This window comes from Salmo salar, chromosome 12 (assembly GCF_965601325.2).
Source record: "Salmo salar chromosome 12, fSalSal1, whole genome shotgun sequence".
Classification (NCBI taxonomy): domain Eukaryota; kingdom Metazoa; phylum Chordata; class Actinopteri; order Salmoniformes; family Salmonidae; genus Salmo; species Salmo salar.
Window position 1 is genome coordinate 9,623,452 of NC_138302.1, and position 26,739 is coordinate 9,650,190.

At 46.6% G+C, this 26,739-nt stretch overlaps 2 protein-coding genes across 4 annotated transcripts; both read right to left on the reverse strand.

The window, feature by feature from the left end:
• Positions 1-12: 12 nt before the first annotated feature.
• On the reverse strand, positions 13-2,145 carry LOC106564100 (lipopolysaccharide-induced tumor necrosis factor-alpha factor homolog). Its single transcript, XM_082958541.1, has 4 exons — positions 2,056-2,145; positions 1,840-1,869; positions 1,447-1,579; positions 13-565 (listed from the first exon to the last, which is right to left on the reverse strand). Exons 2-4 carry the CDS (start codon positions 1,862-1,864, stop codon positions 457-459), a joined length of 267 nt encoding a protein of 88 aa, XP_082814667.1. The 5' UTR covers positions 1,865-1,869; positions 2,056-2,145; the 3' UTR covers positions 13-456.
• Positions 2,146-9,203: 7,058 nt separating this feature from the next.
• On the reverse strand, positions 9,204-25,160 carry LOC106596567 (thioredoxin domain-containing protein 11). Of its 3 annotated transcripts, none has more exons than XM_045690629.2 (12): positions 24,807-25,160; positions 23,753-23,969; positions 22,904-23,001; positions 22,270-22,399; positions 21,453-21,546; positions 20,825-20,937; positions 19,783-19,986; positions 18,717-19,524; positions 17,658-17,806; positions 12,014-12,126; positions 10,887-10,967; positions 9,206-10,212 (listed from the first exon to the last, which is right to left on the reverse strand). In XM_045690629.2, the coding sequence occupies exons 1-12, from the start codon at positions 24,929-24,931 to the stop codon at positions 9,642-9,644; spliced, it is 2,703 nt and encodes a 900-aa protein (XP_045546585.2). In that variant the 5' UTR covers positions 24,932-25,160; the 3' UTR covers positions 9,206-9,641. The 3 variants fall into 3 exon arrangements, with proteins under 3 accessions (XP_045546587.2, XP_045546585.2, XP_045546586.2); XM_045690630.2 differs by having other exon boundaries at positions 23,753-24,027; positions 24,807-25,159; XM_045690631.2 differs by lacking the exons at positions 23,753-23,969; positions 24,807-25,160 and having other exon boundaries at positions 9,204-10,212; positions 22,270-22,385.
• Between the last annotated feature and the right edge of the window lie 1,579 nt (positions 25,161-26,739).

Consider the following 26,739-nt stretch of genomic DNA (forward strand, 5'->3'; position numbering starts at 1 on the left):
GTGGTTGTGAAATTATTGTAATATTCAGGGCTCATTTTATTCCTAACAAACCAGTACAGTACTCAATCAGAAAGACTCACAGTGCTGCATGAGAGAATTATAGTAATATAACTTACAGATCATACAACAACCATCAAACCATGAATATTCACATTCTATGTTTTCTATGGCACAAATATTTTACCGTTGCCAAGGCAGCGGTTAACTGCATAGCAAGGGACAGGGCAGGATGGGATGGAACACTGTCAATGACAACATTCTGTGACAGTTAAATTGTTATATTGAATTAAACTAATGTGTTTTTCAAACACATGGTAGACTGCTGTGCAGTTCTACTGGGTGGAAGCTGAGAGAAACAGACTGTTTTGGAAGAACAACAACATGTCTCAGAAGACAAAGACACAATGTTGTAGCTAGCTTCCCAAAGGACACTGGAGACTCCTGCAGGTTATGCGCTTATAAGCGCTTATAAACCCCCAGGATGGTCTTGCAGGAGGGACACGTGTGCTTGGCGTCTTTGAGCCTGTCGAAACAGAAAGGGATGAGACAGCAACCCAGAACAAACCTGAGGAGGAGGAGAACAAACAACGGTCAAACATTGTATGGAGATGCATCTTAAGGCCTAAAAGGGATTTTTTTTCTCTTAATCACAATCAACTTTTACCAGTTAAATGTAGACACAAATAAAATACATTTTGTATTAAAAAAAAAAATCAAAATATCTCATTAAATACAGTATATGCATATATACACAAATGCATTTCAGCCTGAATATTTTGGACCGGACTTGACCAGAGCAGATTGTGGATAAATACTGTTTTCATCTTTCTATCTGTAAAATACTAAAGTCATAGGTAAAATGCATTTTTGGTGCATTTTTCCAAAGAAAATGTTATCTAGAATAAACAATTCCCTCTGGGCAAGTCTGGAGAATACATCTAAGCATAACCTCACAACATGTGGTGAGCATAGATGATTCTGAAGCTGAGAGAAATTAGTTGGAAGAGTCTGACTTTCAGGAAATGGCAGTCAAAAGTCAAGTACACTGAAATTAGACTACCAAAGCCTAATTAGACCCAATCACAATCCCATCAAAGTAAGTTACGAAATATAGTCCAGTTTGTAACATTCTTTATGAAATGGGCTTTTAAATTATGTTTAATTGAATGTAGTGAGCTTTGACATTTTTGGCGGTAGTATGATAAACAAATACATACATTTATCAAGTTTGACATTTGTATGTTTATTTTGTGAAAATACTAATATTAATGGATCAAAATACCAACAAATCTCAGAATTGATAGATAGATGCAAGTTATTTCAGCCTGTGGTGCCTGACCATAACCCACTGACTAACAGTAGGATAGGCTTTCACCACACACACACACACACACACACACACACACACACACACACACACACACACACACACTCTCTTGTACGTACCCACAGAAGAAGAGTCCTCCACAGAAGAGGTAGGTGAGGACACCAGAGGAGAAGTCAACCTTAGTGACCATGGTCTGGTGACAGTTAGGACAGGTCATCTGGACAGGACTGTCCCCAAATGCACCGATGGCCACTGGAGGAGGGGGGGGGAGTAGACAAAGTATTAGTTCATTCTCTAATGCATTCATTTGTTAATTCATTCATTCCTACAGTACCTCACAGCATGGCTTCATTCATCTATCAATTCATTCATTCATTCATTCATTCATTCATTCATTCATCCATCCATTATATACTTTCTTCCAACTATCTGTCCACTGAAAACACATGGCTGTTTAACTTCCTTTATAGTTAACAAGAGTTTCACTCAACCCAAAGTACAGTAGGACATACCAACAGGCACCTGGACGTTGGCCATCCTCCCTGAGAGGAAAAAGAGTTGGGTACTAACGAAGAATACACAGAAAGACATACAATATACTAATGGAATACTCAACAAATGCTGATAACCATAGAGAAAACATTCAAACTACAAATAAGTCTTATTTTTGATAAGCTTACATTTTATCATTACTTTTCCAATAACAGAGTTTCTTATAAAGTACTTACAGATCCGCTGTAAGGGAGAGTCTTACTGCTCTGCTGGTCCAAAAGGAGTCTGTTACTCAGACTTTTCTTCTACTCAGTAGAACAGGAGGGTGAACAGTCAGTAGCCGGACCCGCCCATCCTACCAAACAGCCTATACGGCTAACTACTGTCCTGTCTTTGGGCTCATTAGACTGAAGACTAATTTGTAGTTTATCAAATCAATTCTCTAATTATTATTACGTGATTAACTAATCAGGTAGATGTAATTAACTAGGAAGTCGGGGCACCAAGGAAAATATTCAGATTACAAAGTTATAATTTTCCTAATATAACTTTGATATTTTAATATCTGATCAATTAGTCTTCTCATTAATTAATTATTCTTTACCTCACGTTAGTCTCATTCCAAACGTCGTAAATTGTTGGTTATCTGCACAAACCCAGTCTTCACTATGAGTCATCCATACATCAATTGTCTTAAATCATTTATTTACTAACTAAATAAATCACAGAAATGCATAAACAAACAGTAGATATAGTTACAAGGAAATGATAGCGGATGTGCCCTAGTGGGCTAAACCGGCATGGCGGCTTGGTGGACAAAGGGGAAGTGGGGGTCGACTGAGATAAGACACCACAAAGTTGGTAATTATAACAATTGAAATGCTAAACCTTTGCACATGAACACTCACTCATTCGGGAATATTTGCAATCAATATATATATATATATATATATATATATATTTACGCTCAGTGTGTCATCCTGATCTCTGTTGGAAAGTTTGTTTCTGTTGGAGAGTTTGTCCGCCCTCTCTCTCTGCCGTGGTTAGAATGGATAGTTCAGAGTAACATTCAGCAATGTCGATATAGAGTAGATGTTTCGGCGGTTGTCGGTCTTCGCGTTCAACGATACCTAATTCCTAGCTGCAGACTAGTAATTAGTATCAAAGATTTGTTCTTATTCTGTCGGTTTGATAGTCTAAGAGTTTAACCACGTGGTATGGTTAAGAATTCAGCAAGAGAAATGCATGGTCTCTACTCAAACCTTAGCCGTCTCGTAATTGAGGTAAGCTTGGTCTGAAGATAAATAACCCCACCTTGGATGTTCTTCGGAGCAGCAGAAAGGGACGGTCCCATGACGCCAGCTCAATGTCTGCACTCATGGGCGGGCCTCTGATTTAGTTAAACTCCAAAGGGAATTGGAGTTTCCTTCATTAAACAGTCTAAAATCACATTACATAATTTCACAAATAGTTTCATCTTTACTCATTCCTTTTATACAACAATTAGATGTAAGCCTCATAAATGAGACTCTTGTATAAACAGGATTATGGTAATGTGGCTGTATTGTCTCATGAGTTTCACACAATTGTACCAAACGGACCAGTTCGTAGCTGGCCACGTCACCGACCTTTTATACATTCTCCAGAACATGAATATTGTTCAGTTCTCAAGTTCTGTGAGGTGGAAGAAATTATTTTGTTCTCTCTATGAAAACTCACTCTCTCTTATACTCTGGCCATGAGTAGAGAATTTCCTCCAGGAATTTATGACCTGCCTAACAGAGCCTGGTGTAGGGAGTATAGAGAGAGGGGGGGGGGATGGCGCTCGCTGTACCCAAAGAGGGCAACGTCATGACACTACTGCACCCTGCCCTTGTCTGTGTCTTGCACGAACTGTTAAGACTCTTCACATTGGCTGCTTCTACTATACAGAAACCCAGCCTAAAACCAGAAACAGAAAGCAATGCTGATGTAGAAGCACGGTGGATAGGAAAAACTCCCTAGTAAGGCAGGAACCTAGGACATTAGTTTAGTATTTTTTATCCAATTTAGAATAAGGCTGTAACAAAATGTGGAAAAAGTCGATGGGTCTGAATACTTTCCAAATGCACTACATATCTACCTCAATGACCTCATACCCCTGCACATGGACGCAGTACTGGTACCCTGTCTATATAGCCAAGATATTACCTCCTACCCCTGCACATTGACTCAGTACTGGTACCCTGTGTATATAGCCAAGTTATTACCTCATACCCCTGCACATTGACTCAGTACTGGTACCCTGTGTATATAGCCAAGTTATTACCTCATACCCCTGCACATTGACTCAGTACTGGTACCCTGTGTATATAGCCAAGTTATTACCTCGTACCCCTGCACATTGACTCAGTACTGGTACCCTGTATATATAGCCAAGTTATTACCTCGTACCCCTGCACATTGACTCAGTACTGGTACCCTGTGTATATAGCCAAGTTATTACCTCATACCCCTGCACATTGACTCAGTACTGGTACCCTGTCTATATAGCCAAGTTATTACCTCATACCCCTGCACATTGACTCAGTACTGGTACCCTGTCTATATAACCAAGTTATTACCTCGTACCCCTGCACATTGACTCAGTACTGGTGCCCTGTGTATATAGCCAAGTTATGACCTCGTACCCCTGCACATTGACTCAGTACTGGTACCCTGTCTATATAGCCAAGTTATCGTTACTCAGTGTGTACAGAGCCAAGTTATCATTACTCAGTGTGTACAGAGCCAAGTTATCGTTACTCAGTGTGTACAGAGCCAAGTTATCGTTACTCATTGTGTACAGAGCCAAGTTATCGTTACTCATTGTGTACAGAGCCAAGTTATCGTTAAACATTGTGTACAGAGCCAAGTTATCGTTACTCATTGTGTACAGAGCCAAGTTATCGTTACTCATTGTGTACAGAGCCAAGTTATCGTTACTCAGTGTGTACAGAGCCAAGTTATCGTTACTCATTGTGTACAGAGCCAAGTTATCGTTACTCATTGTGTACAGAGCCAAGTTATCGTTAAACATTGTGTACAGAGCCAAGTTATCGTTACTCATTGTGAACAGAGCCAAGTTATCGTTACTCATTGTGTACAGAGCCAAGTTATCGTTACTCATTGTGTACAGAGCCAAGTTATCGTTACTCAGTGTGTACAGAGCCAAGTTATCGTTACTCAGTGTGTATATAGCCAAGTTATCGTTACTCATTGTGTATAGAGCCAAGTTATCGTTACTCATTGTGTATAGAGCCAAGTTATCGTTACTCAGTGTGAATAGAGCCAAGTTATCGTTACTCATTGTGTATATATTATTAGTGATATTCTTCTTCTATTATTTCTCTGTTGGTTCTCTCTGCATTGTTGGGAAGGGCCTGTAAGCATGTCACTGTTAATCTAAACCTGTTGTTTAAGAAGCATGTGACAAATAACATTAGATTTGATCTAAAATAGCACCCTATTCCCTCTATAGTCCACTACTTTAGACCAGAGCATAATGCACCATATTCCCTCTATAGTCCACTACTTTAGACCAGAGCATAATGCACCATATTCCCTCTATAGTCCACTACTTTAGACCAGAGCATAATGCACCCTATTCCCTCTATAGTCCACTACTATAGACCAGGTCCCTTTGGATGCCATTTCAGACGCAGCCTGTCTGTCCCATCCACCAGCTGAGAATCATCCCACCTCACAATCAGCCAGGTATGTCTGTCCCATCCACCAGCTGAGAATCATCCCACCTCACAATCAGCCAGGTATGTCTGTCCCATCCACCACCCACCAGCTGAGAACCATCACACCTCACAATCAGCCAGGTATGTCTGTCCCATCCACCACCCACCAGCTGAGAACCATCACACCTCACAATCAGCCAGGTATGTCTGTCCCATCCACCACCCACCAGCTGAGAACCATCACACCTCACAATCAGCCAGGTATGTCTGTCCCATCCACCACCCACCAGCTGAGAACCATCACACCTCACAATCAGCCAGGTATGTCTGTCCCATCCACCACCCACCAGCTGAGAACCATCACACCTCACAATCAGCCAGGTATGTCTGTCCCATCCACCACCCACCAGCTGAGAACCATCACACCTCACAATCAGCCAGGTATGTCTGTCCCATCCACCAGCTGAGAACCATCACACCTCACAATCAGCCAGGTATGTCTGTCCCATCCACCACCCACCAGCTGAGAACCATCACACCTCACAATCAGCCAGGTATGTCTGTCCCATCCACCACCCACCAGCTGAGAACCATCACACCTCACAATCAGCCAGGTATGTCTGTCCCATCCACCACCCACCAGCTGAGAACCATCACACCTCACAATCAGCCAGGTATGTCTGTCCCATCCACCACCCACCAGCTGAGAACCATCACACCTCACAATCAGCCAGGTATGTGTGGATCAGCCCATAGTGTCCATGCATCGTTGGAATAGTTACTGCTTCAGTATGGATGGAGTTGAAGGGGACAAACAGCAGCCTATTCCTTATTTTGTCGTTTTTCCACTTTGATTGAACAACGGGCTGAAAAGGGGAGCAGTGAACCGTTGGATGTTTATCTCAGTGTTACAGATGACGAGAGAGAATAGCTAACGGAGTGAAGAACTGAAACCAGGCCGTCTTCTCTGAGATGAGCTGAAATGAGGAGCACGTGTTCTCAGGGTGCAAAACTAGGTTACGCAGATAACGCTCAGGCCCGCCCACCCAACACACACGCCAGGTCATGAGAATCCGGCCACCTCTCAGGAAGTCATGTGCCCAATCATCTAATGAAACATTATCCACCCTGAGGAAGTCATGTGTACCTGGACCCAATCATCTAATGAAACATTATCCTTCCTCAGCATATTTTATGCGCCAATTATTGTATGTATGTATGTATGTATGTATGTATGTATGTAGTGTCACTGGCAAACTGATTTCAGACATGTGGCGCCCTCTACTGTCCATATTGACAAGGTTCTACTCAGATAAAAGGGATTCTTTAAGCAGACAATATGTAGTAAAATAATTTACATACTGAAGAAGGTTGGAGCGAAGTAAGAAGGTGCTCAACCAATGTCAGATGAGATGCAACCAGCTATCCTATTGGCTGTCGAGATGCAATCAGCAATCCTATTGGCCGTCGGGTGAAGGCCAATGCGTCTCCATTCTAACTGTGAGAGTCTGAAGAAAACGAATAGTTCACAACGCGGTTGATTAAATTAAAACATTTTATTTAGTAAAAATCTGTGCAATATTTCACATGTAAAACAGCTGCATCTTCTTTATACCTGAATTAACGTTACATAGAAAGACGTATTTTTAGCGATTCTTGTAAAAATAGATGAATTTAACAAAAGAAACAAAAAAAAGACACATTCTCAATGGAGAAATCACTTGGTGCTCCCTGGAAAATAAAAAACGACCAAAAACCAAGGAGAAGGCTTCAGAAGACAGCTACTCACTACTAAACTCACCTGGGGTTGAGTCGTGAGTAGAATGGAACCCTATTAGCTAGACTAGCACTACATAGGGAATAGGGTGCCATTTGGGACATTTTTCTAGTGTTCATCGGCCCATTGGGCTTACACCATTTCTTTTAGTTCCATGTCACATACTACCCATTTGACATGCATTTGTGTCCCTCTGTGACAGGGCCTGGACCTCACTGGGTAGAACCTTCTCCCGGACCACTAGCCCTTATGGATTCTAGAGTTCGCATTATGATTGGACATTCTAGAGTGTTCCACACATTATAAGTCCGGAGCTTAGAGACGTCATCAACACATTTTACAGCCATTTTGTTCCTCTGCAATCTCCTTTCTTTCCCTTCCCCCTTCCCGTCTCCCTTTCCGTCTCCCTTTCCCCTTCCCGTCTCCCTTTCCCGTCTCCCTTTCCCCTTCCCGTCTCCCCTTCCCGTCTCCCTTTCCCCTTCCCGTCTCCCTTTCCCCTTCCCGTCTCCCTTTCCCCTTCCCGTCTCCCTTTCCCCTTCCCGTCTCCCTTTCCCCTTCCCGTCTCCCTTTCCCGTCACCCTTTCCCGTCTCCCTTTCCCGTCTCCCTTTCCCCTTCCCGTCTCCCTTTCCCGTCTCCCTTTCCCGTCTCCCTTTCCCGTCTCCCTTTCCCGTCTCCCTTTCCCGCTCCCTCCCGTCTCCCTTTCCCGTCTCCCTTTCCCGTCTCCCTTTCCCGTCTCCCTTTCCCGTCTCCCTTCCCTCCCCTTCCCGTCTCCCTTTCCCGTCTCCCTTTCCCGTCTCCCTTTCCCGTCTCCCTTTCCCTTCTCCCGTCTCCCTTTCCCTTTCCCGTCTCCCTTTCCCGTCTCCCTTTCCCCTTCCCGTCTCCCTCCCCTTCCCGTCTCCCTTTCCCGTCTCCCTTTCCCCTTCCCGTCTCCCTTTCCCCTTCCCGTCTCCCTCCCGTCTCCCGTCTCCCTTTCCCTTTCCCGTCTCCCCTTCCCCCCGTCTCCCTTTCCCGTCTCCCCTTCCCCGTCTCCCTTTCCCCTTCCCCGTCTCCCTTTCCCCTTCCCGTCTCCCTTTCCCGTCTCCCTTTCCCCTTCCCGTCTCCTTTCCCGTCTCCCTTCCCCCTTCCCGTCTCCCTTTCCCGTCTCCCCTTCCCCCTTCCCGTCTCCCCTTCCCCGTCTCCCTTTCCCCTTCCCCGTCTCCCTCCCTTCCCCGCCCTTCCCGTCTCCCTTTCCCCTTCCCCTCGTCTCCTTTCCCGTCTCCCTTCCCGCCCTTCCCGTCTCCTTTCCCGTCTCCCTCCCCTTCCCGTCTCCCTTCCCGCTCCCTCCCCTTCCCGTCTCCCTTTCCCGTCTCCCTCCCCTTCCCGTCTCCCTTCCCCCGTCCCGTCCCTTTCCCGTCTCCCTTTCCCGCCCTTCCCGTCTCCTTTCCCGTCTCCCTCCCCTTCCCGCTCCCTCCCGTCTCCCTCCCTTCCCGTCTCCCTTCCCGCCCCTTCCCCTTCCCGCTCCTCCCGTCTCCCTTTCCCGCCCTTCCCGTCTCCCTCCCCTTCCCGTCTCCCGTCTCCCCCCTTCCCGTCTCCTTTCCCGCTCCCTCCCCTTCCCGCCCTTCCCGTCTCCCTCCCCCTTCCCGTCTCCCCCCGTCTCCCCTTCTCCCCTTCCCGTCTCCCTTTCCCCTTCCCGTCTCCCTTTCCCCTTCCCGTCTCCCTTTCCCCTTCCCGTCTCCCTTTCCCCTCTCCCTTCTCCCCTTCCCGTCTCCCTTTCCCCTTCCCGTCTCCCTTTCCCCTTCCCGTCTCCCTTTCCCCTTCCCGTCTCCCTTTCCCGTCTCCCTTTCCCCTTCCCGTCTCCTTTCCCGTCTCCCTTCCCCCTTCCCGTCTCCCTTTCCCGTCTCCCTTCCCCCTTCCCGTCTCCTTTCCCGTCTCCCTTTCCCCTTCCCGTCTCCCTTTCCCGTCTCCCTTTCCCCTTCCCGTCTCCTTTCCCGTCTCCCTTCCCCCTTCCCGTCTCCTTTCCCGTCTCCCTTCCCCCTTCCCGTCTCCTTTCCCGTCTCCCTCTGGTCCCCAAGGACAGCCTATGGTACATGGTTATAAAGCTGCTGTTCCCTCCTTCCACTAGGAGAGCATTATGAGGCTGTGATTGGTCTCCCTCCTCCTCTACTCCCGCCACCTGTCAGGGCCCCTGTGGTACCTCTTGGAGGGTGTCAAGAGGCTGTGATTCATCAGCTCTGTTTCCTCTCTACCAGCATTACTTGGCATGACATGCCCCTCCTCTCTCTCCTCCTCCTCCCCTCTCTGTCTCCCTGGCTCTCAGGGCTCCCAGTAAGACCCTCAGCAGTGTATTCTCCTCCCCCGTCAAGAGGCCATATAACTCCTCTCGTCCCCTGTCTCCTCTTTGCTCTCCTCCTCCCCTCTCTCCTCCTCCTCCTCCCCCCTCTCCTCCCCCTCCCCCCTCTCCGTCTCCCTGGCTCTCAGGGCTCCCAGTAAAACCCTCAGCAGTGTATTCTCAGTGAGAAGGTTCTCTGAAGCGTCTGCTAGTTCCTGTAGTCTCCTGACCGCCTCCCCTAACTGACGACTCTTCTCCTTGTGCTGCTCCACTAGGCTCAGCCTCTCACGCTGCAGCTCGCCATTCTGGGCCTGCAGCAGTGCATTGTGGGTCTCCAGGGCCATGGCGTTGAAGGATAACCGCCGGTTGTCTCGCCATAGCTGGGCCAGTTGGTTGGAGAGGCGCTGGCGTGCACGATGTAATGTCTGGACTTCTCCTTGTAGAGCGCGGAACTCCGCCTTGAGGAGAACGTGAGGGTTAGGGTCGGATCCGTCTGCTTTCATTGGCTGGTGGGCGGAGTCGGAGTACTTCAGGATGAAGCGTAATAGGGTGGGTAGAGTGATGGGCGTGTCCTCCGGGAACTTGACGGACAGGTGTTTCCTAAGAGACGAAGAGAATCAGGAAGTAACATAAGACTAGTGAGTCTAACTAAATGAGGCATGAGAGGCTGTGGGATATCTTTCCATATTACTGAATCATAGCCAACAGGTCTGGTTCAGTACAAAGAGAACAGTGTATTCAACAACAGTCTGAGCAGGTCATGTACATACAGGTATGTGTTCTGTCTTACCTGTGTCTGGGGAAGAGGAGGTACAGGTATGTGTTCTGTCTTACCTGTGTCTGGGGAAGAGGAGGTACAGGTATGTGTTCTGTCTTACCTGTGTCTGGGGAAGAGGAGGTACAGGTATGTGTTCTGTCTTACCTGTGTCTGGGGAAGAGGAGGTACAGGTATGTGTTCTGTCTTACCTGTGTCTGGGGAAGAGGAGGTACAGGTATGTGTTCTGTCTTACCTGTGTCTGGGGAAGAGGAGGTACAGGTATGTGTTCTGTCTTACCTGTGTCTGGGGAAGAGGAGGTACAGGTATGTGTTCTGTCTTACCTGTGTCTGGGGAAGAGGAGGTACAGGTATGTGTTCTGTCTTACCTGTGTCTGGGGAAGAGGAGGTACAGGTATGTGTTCTGTCTTACCTGTGTCTGGGGAAGAGGAGGTACAGGTATGTGTTCTGTCTTACCTGTGTCTGGGGAAGAGGAGGTACAGGTATGTGTTCTGTCTTACCTGTGTCTGGGAAACAGGAGGACAGAGGGGAAGTGATCCACCATGAACTCCCACGGCAGGTCGTTACGCGCCACGTTCACCCTACACACATGACGTCACATCCTGTTACTACAGGAAGTTTAACTGTAAACAGTTGAATATCAATGGAATGTAAAAAAAAAACTAAATAAAACAGAAATCAAATCAACAACCCAACTCAGCACTACGTCACAAAATAGAAACAACTCCCCCAGCCAGCCAACCAACCAGCCAGTCAACCAGCCAGTCAACCAACCAACCAGTCAGTCAACCAACCAGCCAGTCAGTCAACCAACCAGCCAGTCAGTCAACCAGCCAACCAACCAGCCAACTCCCCCAGCCAGCCAACCAACCAGTCAACCAACCAACCAGTCAGTCAACCAGCCAACCAGCCAACCAACCAGCCAACTCCCCCAGCCAGCCAACCAACCAACCAGCCAGTCAACCAGCCAGTCAACCAACCAACCAGTCAGTCAACCAACCAGCCAGTCAACCAACCAACCAGTCAGTCAACCAGCCAACCAACCAGCCAACTCCCCCAGCCAGCCAACCAACCAACCAGCCAGTCAACCAGCCAGTCAACCAACCAACCAGTCAGTCAACCAACCAGCCAGTCAACCAACCAGTCAGTCAACCAGCCAACTCCCCCAGCCAGCCAACCAACCAACCAGCCAGTCAACCAGCCAGTCAGTCAGTCAGTCAACCAACCAGCCAGTCAACCAGCCAGCCAGTCAACCAACCAGCCAGTCAGTCAACCAGCCAGTCAACCAGCCAGTCAGTTAACCAGCCAGTCAGTCAACCAGCCAACCAGCCAGTCAACCAGCCAGTCAACCAACCAGTCAACCAGTCAGTCAACCAACCAGCCAGTCAACCAGCCAGTCAGTCAGTCAACCAACCAGCCAGTCAACCAACCAGCCAGTCAGTCAACCAACCAACCAGCCAGTCAACCAGCCAGTCAGTTAGTCAACCAGTCAACCAGTCAACCAGTCAACCAGCCAGCCAGTCAACCAGCCAGTCAGTCAACCAGCCAGTCAGTCAACCAGTCAGCCAGTCAACCAGTCAGCCAGCCAACCAGCCAGCCACCCAAGCTGCCAGTCAGTCAACCCTACCTGGCGATGGTGACGGTGCTGTTTCCATGGAACATTCTAGCCAGCTGGATGATAACGTGGTTTAGAACAGAGCAGTAGCCACACCACTGACTGTAGTAGAACACCACCACATCCTGGAGAACACAACATGTCAAATAGTCGTCATTTATCACATTCATGAAGAAAAGCCATTACCACAGCCGTTTTATAGCCATAACCCCTGTCCATTCTAGAAACCAGTCTGAACTGAACAGCTAGAACATAACCACTGTCCATTCTAGAAACCAGTCTGAACTGAACAGCTAGAACATAACCACTGTCCATTCTAGAAACCAGTCTGAACTGAACAGCTAGAACATAACCACTGTCCATCCTAGAAACCAGAAACCAGTCTAAACTGAACAGCTAGAACATAACCCCTGTCCATTCTAGAAACCAGTCTAAACTGAACAGCTAGAACATAACCACTGTCCATCCTAGAAACCAGTCTGAACTGAACAGCTAGAACATAACCACTGTCCATTCTAGAAACCAGTCTGAACTGAACAGCTAGAACATAACCACTGTCCATTCTAGAAACCAGTCTGAACTGAACAGCTAGAACATAACCACTGTCTATTCTACAAACCAGTCTGAACTGAACAGCTAGAACATAACCACTGTCCATTCTAGAAACCAGTCTGAACTGAACAGCTAGAACATAACCACTGTCCATTCTAGAAACCAGTCTGAACTGAACAGCTAGAACATAACCACTGTCTATTCTAGAAACCAGTCTGAACTGAACAGCTAGAACATAACCACTGTCCATTCTAGAAACCAGTCTGAACTGAACAGCTAGAACATAACCACTGTCCATCCTAGAAACCAGAAACCAGTCTGAACTGAACAGCTAGAACATAACCACTGTCCATCCTAGAAACCAGTCTGAACTGAACAGCTAGAACATAACCACTGTCCATCCTAGAAACCAGTCTGAACTGAACAGCTAGAACATAACCACTGTCCATCCTAGAAACCAGAAACCAGTCTGAACTGAACAGCTAGAACATAACCCCTGTCCATTCTAGAAACCAGTCTGAACTGAACAGCTAGAACATAACCACTGTCCATTCTAGAAACCAGTCTGAACTGAACAGCTAGAACATAACCACTGTCCATTCTAGAAACCAGTCTGAACTGAACAGCTAGAACATAACCACTGTCTATTCTAGAAACCAGTCTGAACTGAACAGCTAGAACATAACCACTGTCCATTCTAGAAACCAGTCTGAACTGAACAGCTAGAACATAACCACTGTCCATCCTAGAAACCAGTCTGAACTGAACAGCTAGAACATAACCACTGTCCATTCTAGAAACCAGTCTGAACTGAACAGCTAGAACATAACCACTGTCCATTCTAGAAACCAGTCTGAACTGAACAGCTAGAACATAACCACTGTCCATCCTAGAAACCAGTCTAAACTGAACAGCTAGAACATAACCACTGTCCATTCTAGAAACCAGTCTAAACTGAACAGCTAGAACATAACCACTGTCCATCCTAGAAACCAGTCTAAACTGAACAGCTAGAACATAACCACTGTCCATTCTAGAAACCAGTCTGAACTGAACAGCTAGAACATAACCACTGTCCATTCTAGAAACCAGTCTAAACTGAACAGCTAGAACATAACCACTGTCCATTCTAGAAACCAGTCTGAACTGAACAGCTAGAACATAACCACTATCCATTCTAGAAACCAGTCTGAACTGAACAGCTAGAACATAACCACTGTCCATCCTAGAAACCAGTCTAAACTGAACAGCTAGAACATAACCACTGTCCATTCTAGAAACCAGTCTGAACTGAACAGCTAGAACATAACCCCTGTCCATTCTAGAAACCAGTCTGAACTGAACAGCTAGAACATAACCACTGTCCATCCTAGAAACCAGAAACCAGTCTAAACTGAACAGCTAGAACATAACCACTGTCCATTCTAGAAACCAGTCTGAACTGAACAGCTAGAACATAACCACTGTCTATTCTAGAAACCAGTCTGAACTGAACAGCTAGAACATAACCATTGTCCATTCTAGAAACCAGTCTGAACTGAACAGCTAGAACATAACCACTGTCCATTCTAGAAACCAGTCTAAACTGAACAGTTAGAACATAACCACTGTCCATTCTAGAAACCAGTCTGAACTGAACAGCTAGAACATAACCACTGTCCATTCTAGAAACCAGTCTGAACTGAACAGCTAGAACATAACCACTGTCCATTCTAGAAACCAGTCTGAACTGAACAGCTAGAACATAACCACTGTCCATCCTAGAAACCAGTCTGAACTGAACAGCTAGAACATAACCACTGTCCATCCTAGAAACCAGTCTGAACTGAACAGCTAGAACATAACCCCTGTCCATTCTAGAAACCAGTCTAAACTGAACAGCTAGAACATAACCACTGTCCATTCTAGAAACCAGTCTGAACTGAACAGCTAGAACATAACCCCTGTCCATTCTAGAAACCAGTCTGAACTGAACAGCTAGAACATAACCACTGTCTATTCTAGAAACCAGTCTGAACTGAACAGCTAGAACATAACCACTGTCCATCCTAGAAACCAGAAACCAGTCTAAACTGAACAGCTAGAACATAACCCCTGTCCATTCTAGAAACCAGTCTGAACTGAACAGCTAGAACATAACCACTGTCCATCCTAGAAACCAGTCTAAACTGAACAGCTAGAACATAACCACTGTCCATTCTAGAAACCAGTCTGAACTGAACAGCTAGAACATAACCACTGTCCATCCTAGAAACCAGTCTGAACTGAACAGCTAGAACATAACCACTGTCCATCCTAGAAACCAGTCTGAACTGAACAGCTAGAACATAACCACTGTCCATTCTAGAAACCAGTCTGAACTGAACAGCTAGAACATAACCCCTGTCCATTCTAGAAACCAGTCTGAACTGAACAGCTAGAACATAACCACTGTCCATCCTAGAAACCAGTCTGAACTGAACAGCTAGAACATAACCACTGTCCATTCTAGAAACCAGTCTGAACTGAACAGCTAGAACATAACCACTGTCTATTCTAGAAACCAGTCTGAACTGAACAGCTAGAACATAACCACTGTCCATCCTAGAAACCAGTCTGAACTGAACAGCTAGAACATAACCACTGTCTATTCTAGAAACCAGTCTGAACTGAACAGCTAGAACATAACCCCTGTCCATTCTAGAAACCAGTCTGAACTGAACAGCTAGAACATAACCACTGTCCATCCTAGAAACCAGTCTGAACTGAACAGCTAGAACATAACCACTGTCTATTCTAGAAACCAGAAACCAGTCTAAACTGAACAGCTAGAACATAACCACTGTCCATTCTAGAAACCAGTCTAAACTGAACAGCTAGAACATAACCACTGTCCATTCTAGAAACCAGTCTGAACTGAACAGCTAGAACATAACCCCTGTCCATTCTAGAAACCAGTCTGAACTGAACAGCTAGAACATAACCACTGTCTATTCTAGAAACCAGTCTGAACTGAACAGCTAGAACATAACTACTGTCCATTCTAGAAACCAGTCTGAACTGAACAGCTAGAACATAACCCCTGTCCATTCTAGAAACCAGTCTGAACTGAACAGCTAGAACATAACCACTGTCTATTCTAGAAACCAGTCTGAACTGAACAGCTAGAACATAACCACTGTCCATCCTAGAAACCAGAAACCAGTCTAAACTGAACAGCTAGAACATAACCCCTGTCCATTCTAGAAACCAGTCTGAACTGAACAGCTAGAACATAACCACTGTCCATCCTAGAAACCAGTCTAAACTGAACAGCTAGAACATAACCACTGTCCATTCTAGAAACCAGTCTGAACTGAACAGCTAGAACATAACCACTGTCCATCCTAGAAACCAGTCTGAACTGAACAGCTAGAACATAACCACTGTCCATCCTAGAAACCAGTCTGAACTGAACAGCTAGAACATAACCACTGTCCATTCTAGAAACCAGTCTGAACTGAACAGCTAGAACATAACCCCTGTCCATTCTAGAAACCAGTCTGAACTGAACAGCTAGAACATAACCACTGTCCATCCTAGAAACCAGTCTGAACTGAACAGCTAGAACATAACCACTGTCCATTCTAGAAACCAGTCTGAACTGAACAGCTAGAACATAACCACTGTCTATTCTAGAAACCAGTCTGAACTGAACAGCTAGAACATAACCACTGTCCATCCTAGAAACCAGTCTGAACTGAACAGCTAGAACATAACCACTGTCTATTCTAGAAACCAGTCTGAACTGAACAGCTAGAACATAACCACTGTCCATCCTAGAAACCAGAAACCAGTCTAAACTGAACAGCTAGAACATAACCCCTGTCCATTCTAGAAACCAGTCTGAACTGAACAGCTAGAACATAACCACTGTCCATCCTAGAAACCAGTCTAAACTGAACAGCTAGAACATAACCACTGTCCATTCTAGAAACCAGTCTGAACTGAACAGCTAGAACATAACCACTGTCCATCCTAGAAACCAGTCTGAACTGAACAGCTAGAACATAACCACTGTCCATCCTAGAAACCAGTCTGAACTGAACAGCTAGAACATAACCACTGTCCATTCTAGAAACCAGTCTGAACTGAACAGCTAGAACATAACCCCTGTCCATTCTAGAAACCAGTCTGAACTGAACAGCTAGAACATAACCACTGTCCATCCTAGAAACCAGTCTGAACTGAACAGCTAGAACATAACCACTGTCCATTCTAGAAACCAGTCTGAACTGAACAGCTAGAACATAACCACTGTCTATTCTAGAAACCAGTCTGAACTGAACAGCTAGAACATAACCACTGTCCATCCTAGAAACCAGTCTGAACTGAACAGCTAGAACATAACCACTGTCTATTCTAGAAACCAGTCTGAACTGAACAGCTAGAACATAACCCCTGTCCATTCTAGAAACCAGTCTGAACTGAACAGCTAGAACATAACCACTGTCCATCCTAGAAACCAGTCTGAACTGAACAGCTAGAACATAACCACTGTCTATTCTAGAAACCAGAAACCAGTCTAAACTGAACAGCTAGAACATAACCACTGTCCATTCTAGAAACCAGTCTAAACTGAACAGCTAGAACATAACCACTGTCCATTCTAGAAACCAGTCTGAACTGAACAGCTAGAACATAACCCCTGTCCATTCTAGAAACCAGTCTGAACTGAACAGCTAGAACATAACCACTGTCTATTCTAGAAACCAGTCTGAACTGAACAGCTAGAACATAACTACTGTCCATTCTAGAAACCAGTCTGAACTGAACAGCTAGAACATAACCCCTGTCCATTCTAGAAACCAGTCTGAACTGAACAGCTACAACTAAGACATGTCTTTAAAGGTCTGTCAAATCAAACCAGTTATTATGATGTTACACCAGTGTGAGGTGGGGGTGAGGACCACCCACCCTCTCCCTCTCCTCCTCCCTCCCTCCCTGCTCCTCCCTCTTCTCTAGCCCCTCCTGCTCCTCATTTTTCTCTCTCCTTTCTCCTCCTCCCTCTCCTGCTCCTCCTCTCTCCCTCTCCCCTCCTGCCCCTCCCCTCCATCTCCCTGGCTGCCTCCTCTCTCTCACCCACCCTGTGAGGATCCATGACAGTACTAAGGAAAGAGGAGGTGGTCAGCTCTGAGATGAGGGGTCTCTTCTGGGGCCTCTCCTCCTCGCTCCTCCCCACCAGGCGTCTCTGTAGTGGGCTGTGGGGGGTGCTAAAGTTCCTGATGAACCACTCTGGAGGGGCAAGAAGACACACACATGTGTAAAGCTGGCTACTTTCCCTAGACCAGACCTGGGTTCAAATATTAGTAGAAATCTTTCAAATACTTTGCTTTAGCCTGCCTGGAGTGCCAGATGGGCGGGGTTTGCTGTTTCAGGACTTTTCTATTGGTCCATTAATCCAGGCAAGCTCAATCAAGCACAGCTGCAGAATGTTAAATGATTCCAAATGGTATTTAAACCCAGGTCTGTTTCCAACTAGATAGTGACTCTGTAACAGTAGCTAGTTGACCCAGTAACTCCCCAGTCTTACCCAGTGACTCTGTAACAGTAGCTAGTTGACCCAGTAACTCCCCAGTCTTACCCAGAGACTCTGTAACAGTAGCTAGTTGACCCAGTAACTCCCCAGTCTTACCCAGAGACTCTGTAACAGTAGCTAGTTGACCCAGTAACTCCCCAGTCTTACCCAGAGACTCTGTAACAGTAGCTAGTTGACCCAGTAACTCCCCAGTCTTACCCAGAGACTCTGTAACAGTAGCTAGTTGACCCAGTAACTCCCCAGTCTTACCCAGAGACTCTGTAACAGTAGCTAGTTGACGCAGTAACTCCCCAGTCTTACCCACAGACTCTGTAACAGTAGCTAGTTGACCCAGTAACTCCCCAGTCTTACCCAGAGACTCTGTAACAGTAGCTAGTTGACCCAGTAACTCCCCAGTCTTACCCAGTGACTCTGTAACAGTAGCTAGTTGACCCAGTAACTCCCCAGTCTTACCCAGTGACTCTGTAACAGTAGCTAGTTGACCCAGTAACTCCCCAGTCTTACCCAGAGACTCTGCAACAGTAGCTAGTTGACCCAGTAACTCCCCAGTCTTACCCAGTGACTCTGTAACAGTAGCTAGTTGACCCAGTAACTCCCCAGTCTTACCCAGTGACTCTGTAACAGTAGCGGTTCCTCTGTGGTCCAGAACGTAGTGCACTTCATCCTTCAGGTTCACGATGGTCGCAAACGACCGTGCACCATCACCGGTCCCGTTGCCTAGCAACCTTCCCAACTCCCCCAGGCCACCGCCACCCATCTCGTTGTTGCCTAGCGCCCCGAGACGCACCGCCAGCGGCCAGTGGAGGGCAGAGTCCAGGATGTAGAACCTGAGCGTCTTATTTGTCCGACACCTCAGCCCTTTAAACACGCCTGCTTCCTGGTCCTGAGAAGACGGGAAAGAGTACTGGGAGGAGTCCTGGGAGGAGTCCTGGGAGGAGAATGGTGAGGGAGGGGGTGTCCCTAACCCCTTGTTGTCTAGCCCTAGCCCCTGCTGTGGGGGCAGGGAAACCCCTAGCTGTCCCAGAGTTCTACAACAGGCACTATAGCGACCTGACGACGGGCTGTAGCTACTCAGGATGTTACTACAGGCAACCGTCGTTGCCGTCGCCGTCACGGCAACAGGTAGGCAGCATCGTCTGAGGTAGGACTGGAGCACGGCAGCACCACCTGATGTCTGGGAGGGGAAGGTGCAGCGGGGAGAGCGACCCGGGTTGGACTGGGACTGGTTGAGACAAAGCTCACACACCCTGGAGGTGGAGCCTGGGAGGGGGTGTGGCTTGGGCAGAACCACTGAGAGGCAGCAGAGAGGGGGGGACAGGGGCTGGGAGGGTCCACTGTAGTAGTAGTGGTCAGAGGGGTGGTGGTGGTGAGGGGAGTCGCTACAGGAATGGTAGCGAACCGCGACGTCTGCAATCTAGAAGGGGGGGGGGGGGGTCGATGAGTTCAATTAATATGGATATAAACATGGAGAGATTTAGAAATTCTCTTCTTCAGAGATCTACAGCCATCTAACTACATTCATCTAGATAGAACAATTCACAATGATGTTCCTGAGTCATGTTTTTTTCTTCATCATATCAAAATATTAAATGTTGTAGTAAAATGTATTTTATTTTATTGTAGTTGTAGTAGTGGTTGTTGTGTAAGGGCCGTTGTTGTCGTGGTGACTCACCTGCGTGAGCAGCAGGTCGGGGCCGGGCCCCAGGGGATTGTGGGGCAGGAAGAGCAGGAGGGCAGGGCCTTTGGTCAGTTCCTGCTCCAGGAGGCGGGACTTAGCGCCAGTCGGCGCCAGCCATTGGAGGACGGTCTCGCGGTGCTCAAAGACCCAGGAACAGATGCCTTCAGAGGTGAAGTTACGCTCCCAACTAGGGAAAATCTGAGGGGGGAGGGAGGAGGCGGGGGAGAGAGGGGATGGGAGGAGACGGGGGATAGGGAGACAGAAAGGAAGAGCTAAATCTCCATAGGAACAAATGACAGTGCCGGGAGTTTATCCCTGAACATTTGACCCGACTAGGAGAAAGTCACTGTATCGCATTAGAGGAAACCAAGACTACTCTCTGGGCCGGCCTGCTGGTGGTCACTAGCAGAAGTGACTTTTCCCAGCAGATTAGGATAATTAACGTGGCAGGTTAGTAGAATTAGGTTAAGGTTAGGAAAAGGTTTAGGGTTAGCTCAAATGCTAAAAATGTCCCCCGACACGACTCGAACATATCTATCTACAACCAGGTCTGCCCTGAGAACACTCTTGGTTTCCACTAATGCAATGCTGCAGAAGCTCTGGGCCCTGACAAGTCTGTTTGTCATGTGCTGATGACATCACCACTGAGCAATGAGGAGTTGAAGTGTCGGTAGACAGGGGTGTGTATGTGTGTGTGTGTGTAGGTGTTGACTGACCAATGAGGAGTTGAAGTGTCAGTAGACAGGGGTGTATGTGTGTGTGTGTGTGTTGACTGACCAATGAGGAGTTGAAGTGTCGGTAGACAGGGGTGTGTGTGTGTGTGTGTGTGTGTGTGTGTAGGTGTTGACTGACCAATGAGGAGTTGAAGTGTCAGTAGACAGGGGTGTATGTGTGTGTGTGTGTGTTGACTGACCAATGAGGAGTTGAAGTGTCGGTAGACAGGGGTGTGTGTGTGTGTGTGTGTGTGTGTGTGTGTGTGTGTGTGTGTGTGTGTGTGTGTGTGTGTGTGTGTGTGTGTGTGTGTGTGTTGACTGACCAATGAGGAGTTGAAGTGTCGGTGCAGGTAGACAGTCTGGTCATCTCTGACAGAGATGGACTCTGCCACCTGTCTACTGGTCACCACCCCGAAACGCACCGCACCACGGAAGTCTGCAGCGGGGAAGAGCAACACACACTTTCATTCATCCTTTATTAATGCAGGTTTTCCACTTATCAATTCTATAGTCACAGAACTAGAATGAGTAGAACAGGCCTTGCTATGGGCAGAGCTTCCAAGTCTTGTCTATTCATTCTATTTCAATGACATTCTACTCCAGCAGCAAAGCCCAGCGAGTTGCGGTTATCAAAGAGACACTGGATTAGAGCATTTACATTTATCCATCTCCCATCAAGGAGAGGACATCCAGAAATGTAATAACTTTAAAGTATTGGGTCAACATGGATGTTAATGTTTAGCTTACCTCTCTTCAGGGCTTTAGGGAGTTAGCCAGTTAGCATGTAGCGGTTAGCTTACCTCTCTTCAGGGCTTTAGGGAGTTAGCCATTTAGCACGTAGCGGTTAGCTTACCTCTCTTCAGGGCTTTAGGGAGTTAGCCATTTAGCACATAGCGGTTAGCTTACCTCTCTTCAGGGCTTTAGGGAGTTAGCATGTAGCAGTTAGCTTACCTCTCTTCAAGGCCTGCAGAGCTGAGGAGAGGTATGTGATGTAGCCGGGAGGCTGAGGAGAAGAGCTGAACTGGAAATAACCCACTACCCCCGGCTGGGAGGCAGAAGAGGAGAACAGACAACAGACATGAAACACGTGACTTGGGTTGCAAAAATCCAGTAACTTCCTAAAAATTCAAAGGTTTTCCAGAAACCTTGGTTAGAGGATTTTGGATTTCCTGTTTATTCCCTCCTGATTCTGTGAATCCTCCAAAACAGGATATCTGTTCAACCTGGGCATTATGGGAAAGGTACTGTGACATCACAGGTCACAGAACAGTAGAAGCAGTCAGCCATGTCAGAAAGACTAACTTTTATCTAGGTCATATCTACAGGCTAAACCCTGCTAGCAAAACAAACCAGGCCCTCTGTTGTGAGAGACAGACGGACTACAGAAAGGATTCAACAGGAAACTGGCTAAGCAGCTCCTCAACACCATAACACCCTCCACCTTACCGTACACTACACCTGACCCACAGGTACACCACACCTAGCGGGCCACTCCCAAATGGCACCCGTTTCCCTATATAGTGTCCTACCGTTAACCATGGCCCTGTAGCGCACGATAAAGGGAACCGGGTTCCATTTGAGATAGTGTCGCTCATTGTTACATAGAACTCTGTCTTTCTCTCTAACAACAGAACATAACACCCAAAGCATAACACTCATTTCCTCTCATCTGTTTCTCAGCTCTACCTTCATTCTTATTCCCTTCAGCATCAACCCCTCCTCCCTCACATCTCCCCCCCCCCCCCCCCATCTCCCCCCTCCCCCATACCTCATGAAAAGACAGGAAGTCTTGTAGTGTGGCTCGTGATGGTAGGTAGGTCAGTGGGGTGATGACTCTCAGGATGAACCTCTCTACATAGGAAGCCATGAACGGACCTTTGTATTCTATAGGGCCAAACCTCCAGAGACAAACAGGGGAGAGAGAGATACAACAGGTCCTATGTACCAGGCATATCAGAGTAGGGGGACCCATTTAGTCAGACAGGGGAGAGACAGATACAACAGGTCCTATGTACCAGGCATGTCAGAGTAGGAGGACCCATTTAGTCAGACAGGGGAGAGACAGATACAACAGGTCCTATGTACCAGGCATGTCAGAGTAGGAGGACCCATTTAGAGTCAGCCTTTAGATCAGAATGAAGATTACATGGACAGAGGGGGAATAATACCTCATCAAGGACACAACAGAATATTATCACAATGACAGTAACAACCAAACAAGACATAAAATGAATAGACTCTCCCTCGAGATACAAAATGAATAAACTCTCCCCTTTACCTCCAGTGGAACAGATAGATGACAGGGTATAGATATAAAACAACTAGACTGTATCTCCTTTACCTCCAGTGGAACAGGTAGATAACAGGGTATAGATATAGAGCAACTAGATTCTCCCCTTTACCTCTTGTAGAACAGGTGGATGACAGGGTATTGGTAGAAGCTCTTCTGTTTCCTGCATTTCCCCTGGCTCCACCAACAGTTCACTGCCACAAACTGCACCTGTGCAAACAGTGCAGACAGCAGAGACAGAATGAGACCACAACACCTGCACAGACAAGGAGTCACATTTATAAACAGCTTCACAATTTAATACAGTAACTCTGAGGTGTATCGAGTTGTGCCGTCTACAGTAGAAACAGACAGGCAACCATACAGACTGGCACCCAGACTATATAGCACCATATTGTAGCTGTGCAATAGACCAGGGGTGTATTCATTAGTCGAAAACCGTTGCAAATACATTTGGTCTGTTGCAAAACATTTTGCAACAGAAACCGCTTCCTCCAAATGAAAAACATTTTGCAATGAAAACAAGTTTCTCACAACAAATTCAAGTAGGTCCCACCCTGTTTGCTTCCTGAGCAGTAAACGGTTTCCATTGCAAAAGGTTTTGCAACAGGCCAACCGTTTTGCAAAGGTCTGTGACTAATGAATACAACCCTGTTCTGAAATGAACTGTTCTGAACCATCCCTCAGCACTATAAGCCAGTCCACAATGTGTAGTTCCCTGCCTGTCTGGCCAGCCTCCGGGTGACCTCTTGGCGAGTGGCGATGGAGTGTGAGCGTGCGTTCCTGCGTGTATGTGCGCGTGTGTGTGTTCTTGCGTGTGTATGTGTTCCTGTGCATGTGTGTGTGTGTGCACATTCCTGCGTGTGTGTGCATTCCTGCGTGTGTGTGTGTGCGTGCGTTCCTGTGTGTGTGTGTGTGTGTGTGTGTGTGTGTGTGTGTGTGTGTGTGTGTGTGTGCGTACCTGTTTGACCAGCCTCCGTGCGACCTCCTGGACCTCGTGGCGAGCGGCGATGGAGTGAGCACACCAGGGAGCATAGAAGAAGATGACAGACACCTCTGCCGCGCCCCTCAGCCTCTCTACCTGCTCCAGCTGACCCAGGTACAGGTCCACTACAGGGGCCTCGGCAGAGAAGAACCTCACCGGGGGACGCGCTGACGCAACCACATTCTTAGCCCGGCTAGGAGGGAGAAGAGGGATGGAAGGGGGTGGGTGTCCGAGAGAGGGAGAGAAAGACGCTAGGAAGAGACAGGAAGGACTTCTATACAAGTTGCTTATCATTTGTCTCGTCTTGAAATAAGTTGTTTAACAACATACATTGAGTCTTCTCTAGGCTTTCCTCATTCTAACATGTCAGTTCATCCATAACTGCTCAGTCTAAATGACAATTTAAATATTTAAATCTCCTAGGACCATAAGTGCTATGGACTCGGGGCTGCCACGGGAGAAACAATATTTAAATCTCCTAGGACCATAAGTATGTCTGACAGCCTGAAGACAGAATCTGACAACTGCTAGAAGTACAGGAGGACACGGCAGACAGTCAGTGTCTGACGACAAGCAGTAGGACAATTAGGAGTACAACGCATTTGTAATGCCTGGATTGAGGTACGTTTTCTGAGCCATATCTCGCACCGACTCCGTGGTGTGTTAATCTACACAGGAATGCTGTTCGACTCTAGTGCAGTTGTAATCAATCGGGTCAGATCTGATGGCTAACCATAACGTTAGCTATTGGAACACAGGCTGAAGTTGTAACGTTAACCAGCAGTTGGCTAGACAGATAGCTAGATCAGGGGGTTTTACCTCTCCTCGGGGACCCCCAGTTGTTCCATGTATTTGATCGAATTCTAGAGTTATCACACCTGATTCAACTTGTCAACGAATCATCAAGCCGTTGTGAATCAGGTGAGTTTGTTCAGGGCCACAACAAACCTGTGAAATGCCTGGGGGTTTGTCACTGAAAACCACGTATAACTGCCGGTAGATTACCAACCATCAGAATGATGATACCTACCTGCAGGTAAATGTAACGGCCAGTAGTAGCAGGACGCTCAGCAGTATCGCCCCGCAGACAAGCACTGGTCTCCGGGCCATCAGACTAGACACCTGCCTAAGAGACTGCCGCAGCCACCGAAGCATTACAGGGAACTACCCGGCTAGCCCTCCCATCGGATCTACACGCCCTGGCGGTACAAGGCCATTCAGCTAGCGGGCGGGGAGGTTGTATGAAGACTTGGCGAGGCGCGGTAGGGTTATTGTATGTTCCGTAAGTTGCACATTTATCGTATTTTAGGCAGAGTTTAGTTCAAACACGAACAAGCCAACCTCCCTTCCCCACGTAGACTTAGCTACTTCCGCAATGACGCTACTCCACGTCAAGGGAGCGTCGGGAAGTAATCGGTCAAATCTGAAAAATAGAATCGTTCGAATTTATTGTGGTAGTAGTTCGTCAAATAGGCAATCAGAACAAAAGTGTCTTAAAGTATGAATTTACTCCATTGCTTATAGTTCTGAATGGATACGTATTGCATCGTAAAAGTAAGGGGTTGTTTTGTAAGGTTTCGTGTTATGAATTACTTCGTTATTGTCAGATTGTCTCTCAAACGGCAAAACCGCAGCTGTCATATCTGTGGTATTACTGTCAAAGACCGCTAGGTCGGGTTCGTTCTCCACCGCAATGCTTTCTCTGAGTGTTCGGCGTTGCAGCCGACTTTAAAGGCGAGACTGACTAATACAAATAATCAGGGGCGGAAATCCCGGGGGGGACGGGGGGGACACGACCCAACCATCCTGGGAAAAATATGATTTGTCCCCCCCCCAATATATCACTGAAACATAACTATGTAATTTAAATAATATTAATAATACGCAATGAAAGCAATTGTGCTGATTATAGACACTTAATAGCGCGTTTTTAAGTTTCAAAAGATTGCGACACCCCCACCCTTTGCCTCACAATGGTTTGATCCACTGCCAGTTCCTTAGCTTGCTAGGTACCGTAGAGGTCGTATCTACTGTCTGAAAGGCACTCAATACACGTAACTGACGTGAGGTTAATCCAGTCAATCGCGCACACACACTAGCTGAATATGCAGAGCTAGCGCGCAAATATTAACTATTAAGCTAGCTAGTACCTATTCCATTTATGTGGCCTCGTCAAAGATGGAATCTTTGCTATCGTCAATTTATTCCGAGATCAGCATGCAGATGATGTAAGTTAGTGCTTCAAAGTCCCTGTGATAAGGTTAGCGATAAACTGAAATCCAAACTGAACAGAACTACACTCTCTTCTACCATTGTCTTAAATATATTTAATGGTCTCGTTGCAAAAGCTAAATTGTCGCAAGGGAACTTTTATTTATTTATTTTATTTCAACTTTATTTAACCCGGGTAGCAAAGAGTATAGCAAACACCACTGAAACTGAATTGGTGCTCACTAGCTTTGCAAATTCAGCTATTGTTGGAAGCCAGCCAATATGAAACAAACGATTAAAATTACAAAAGGTTGCAGCATATGTTGTGTAAATGGTTAACTCATACAGCTGTCAACTCTTGTCATTTTAATCCGTTTCACATTTGCTAGCTACCTTTTAGATCGAAGTCCATATAGAATGATTGAAGATAAGATGATAGAAGCCCATCTCCTACTGTAAATAACCTACACACTGTGTGTGTGTAGCCAGCCAGCCAGGTAGAAAAATGGCAGAAAAAAGAAAAAAGACGGACATCAGAGTGTTTTTCAGTACACCAAAACGCAAAGTAAGAACCCTAGTAGCCTAATATCTCAAAGACTAGTTGATAAAATGTTCATAAGAAAGAAGTGAAACGCTAATAGAAATGTTTCACATTGATGTCATTAGGCAGAGCAGGCAACAGATGGCACACAGACAGCAGAGTTGGGGACAGATATGCAGGGACAGACTGGCAGAGACAGGGAGTCTCAGGT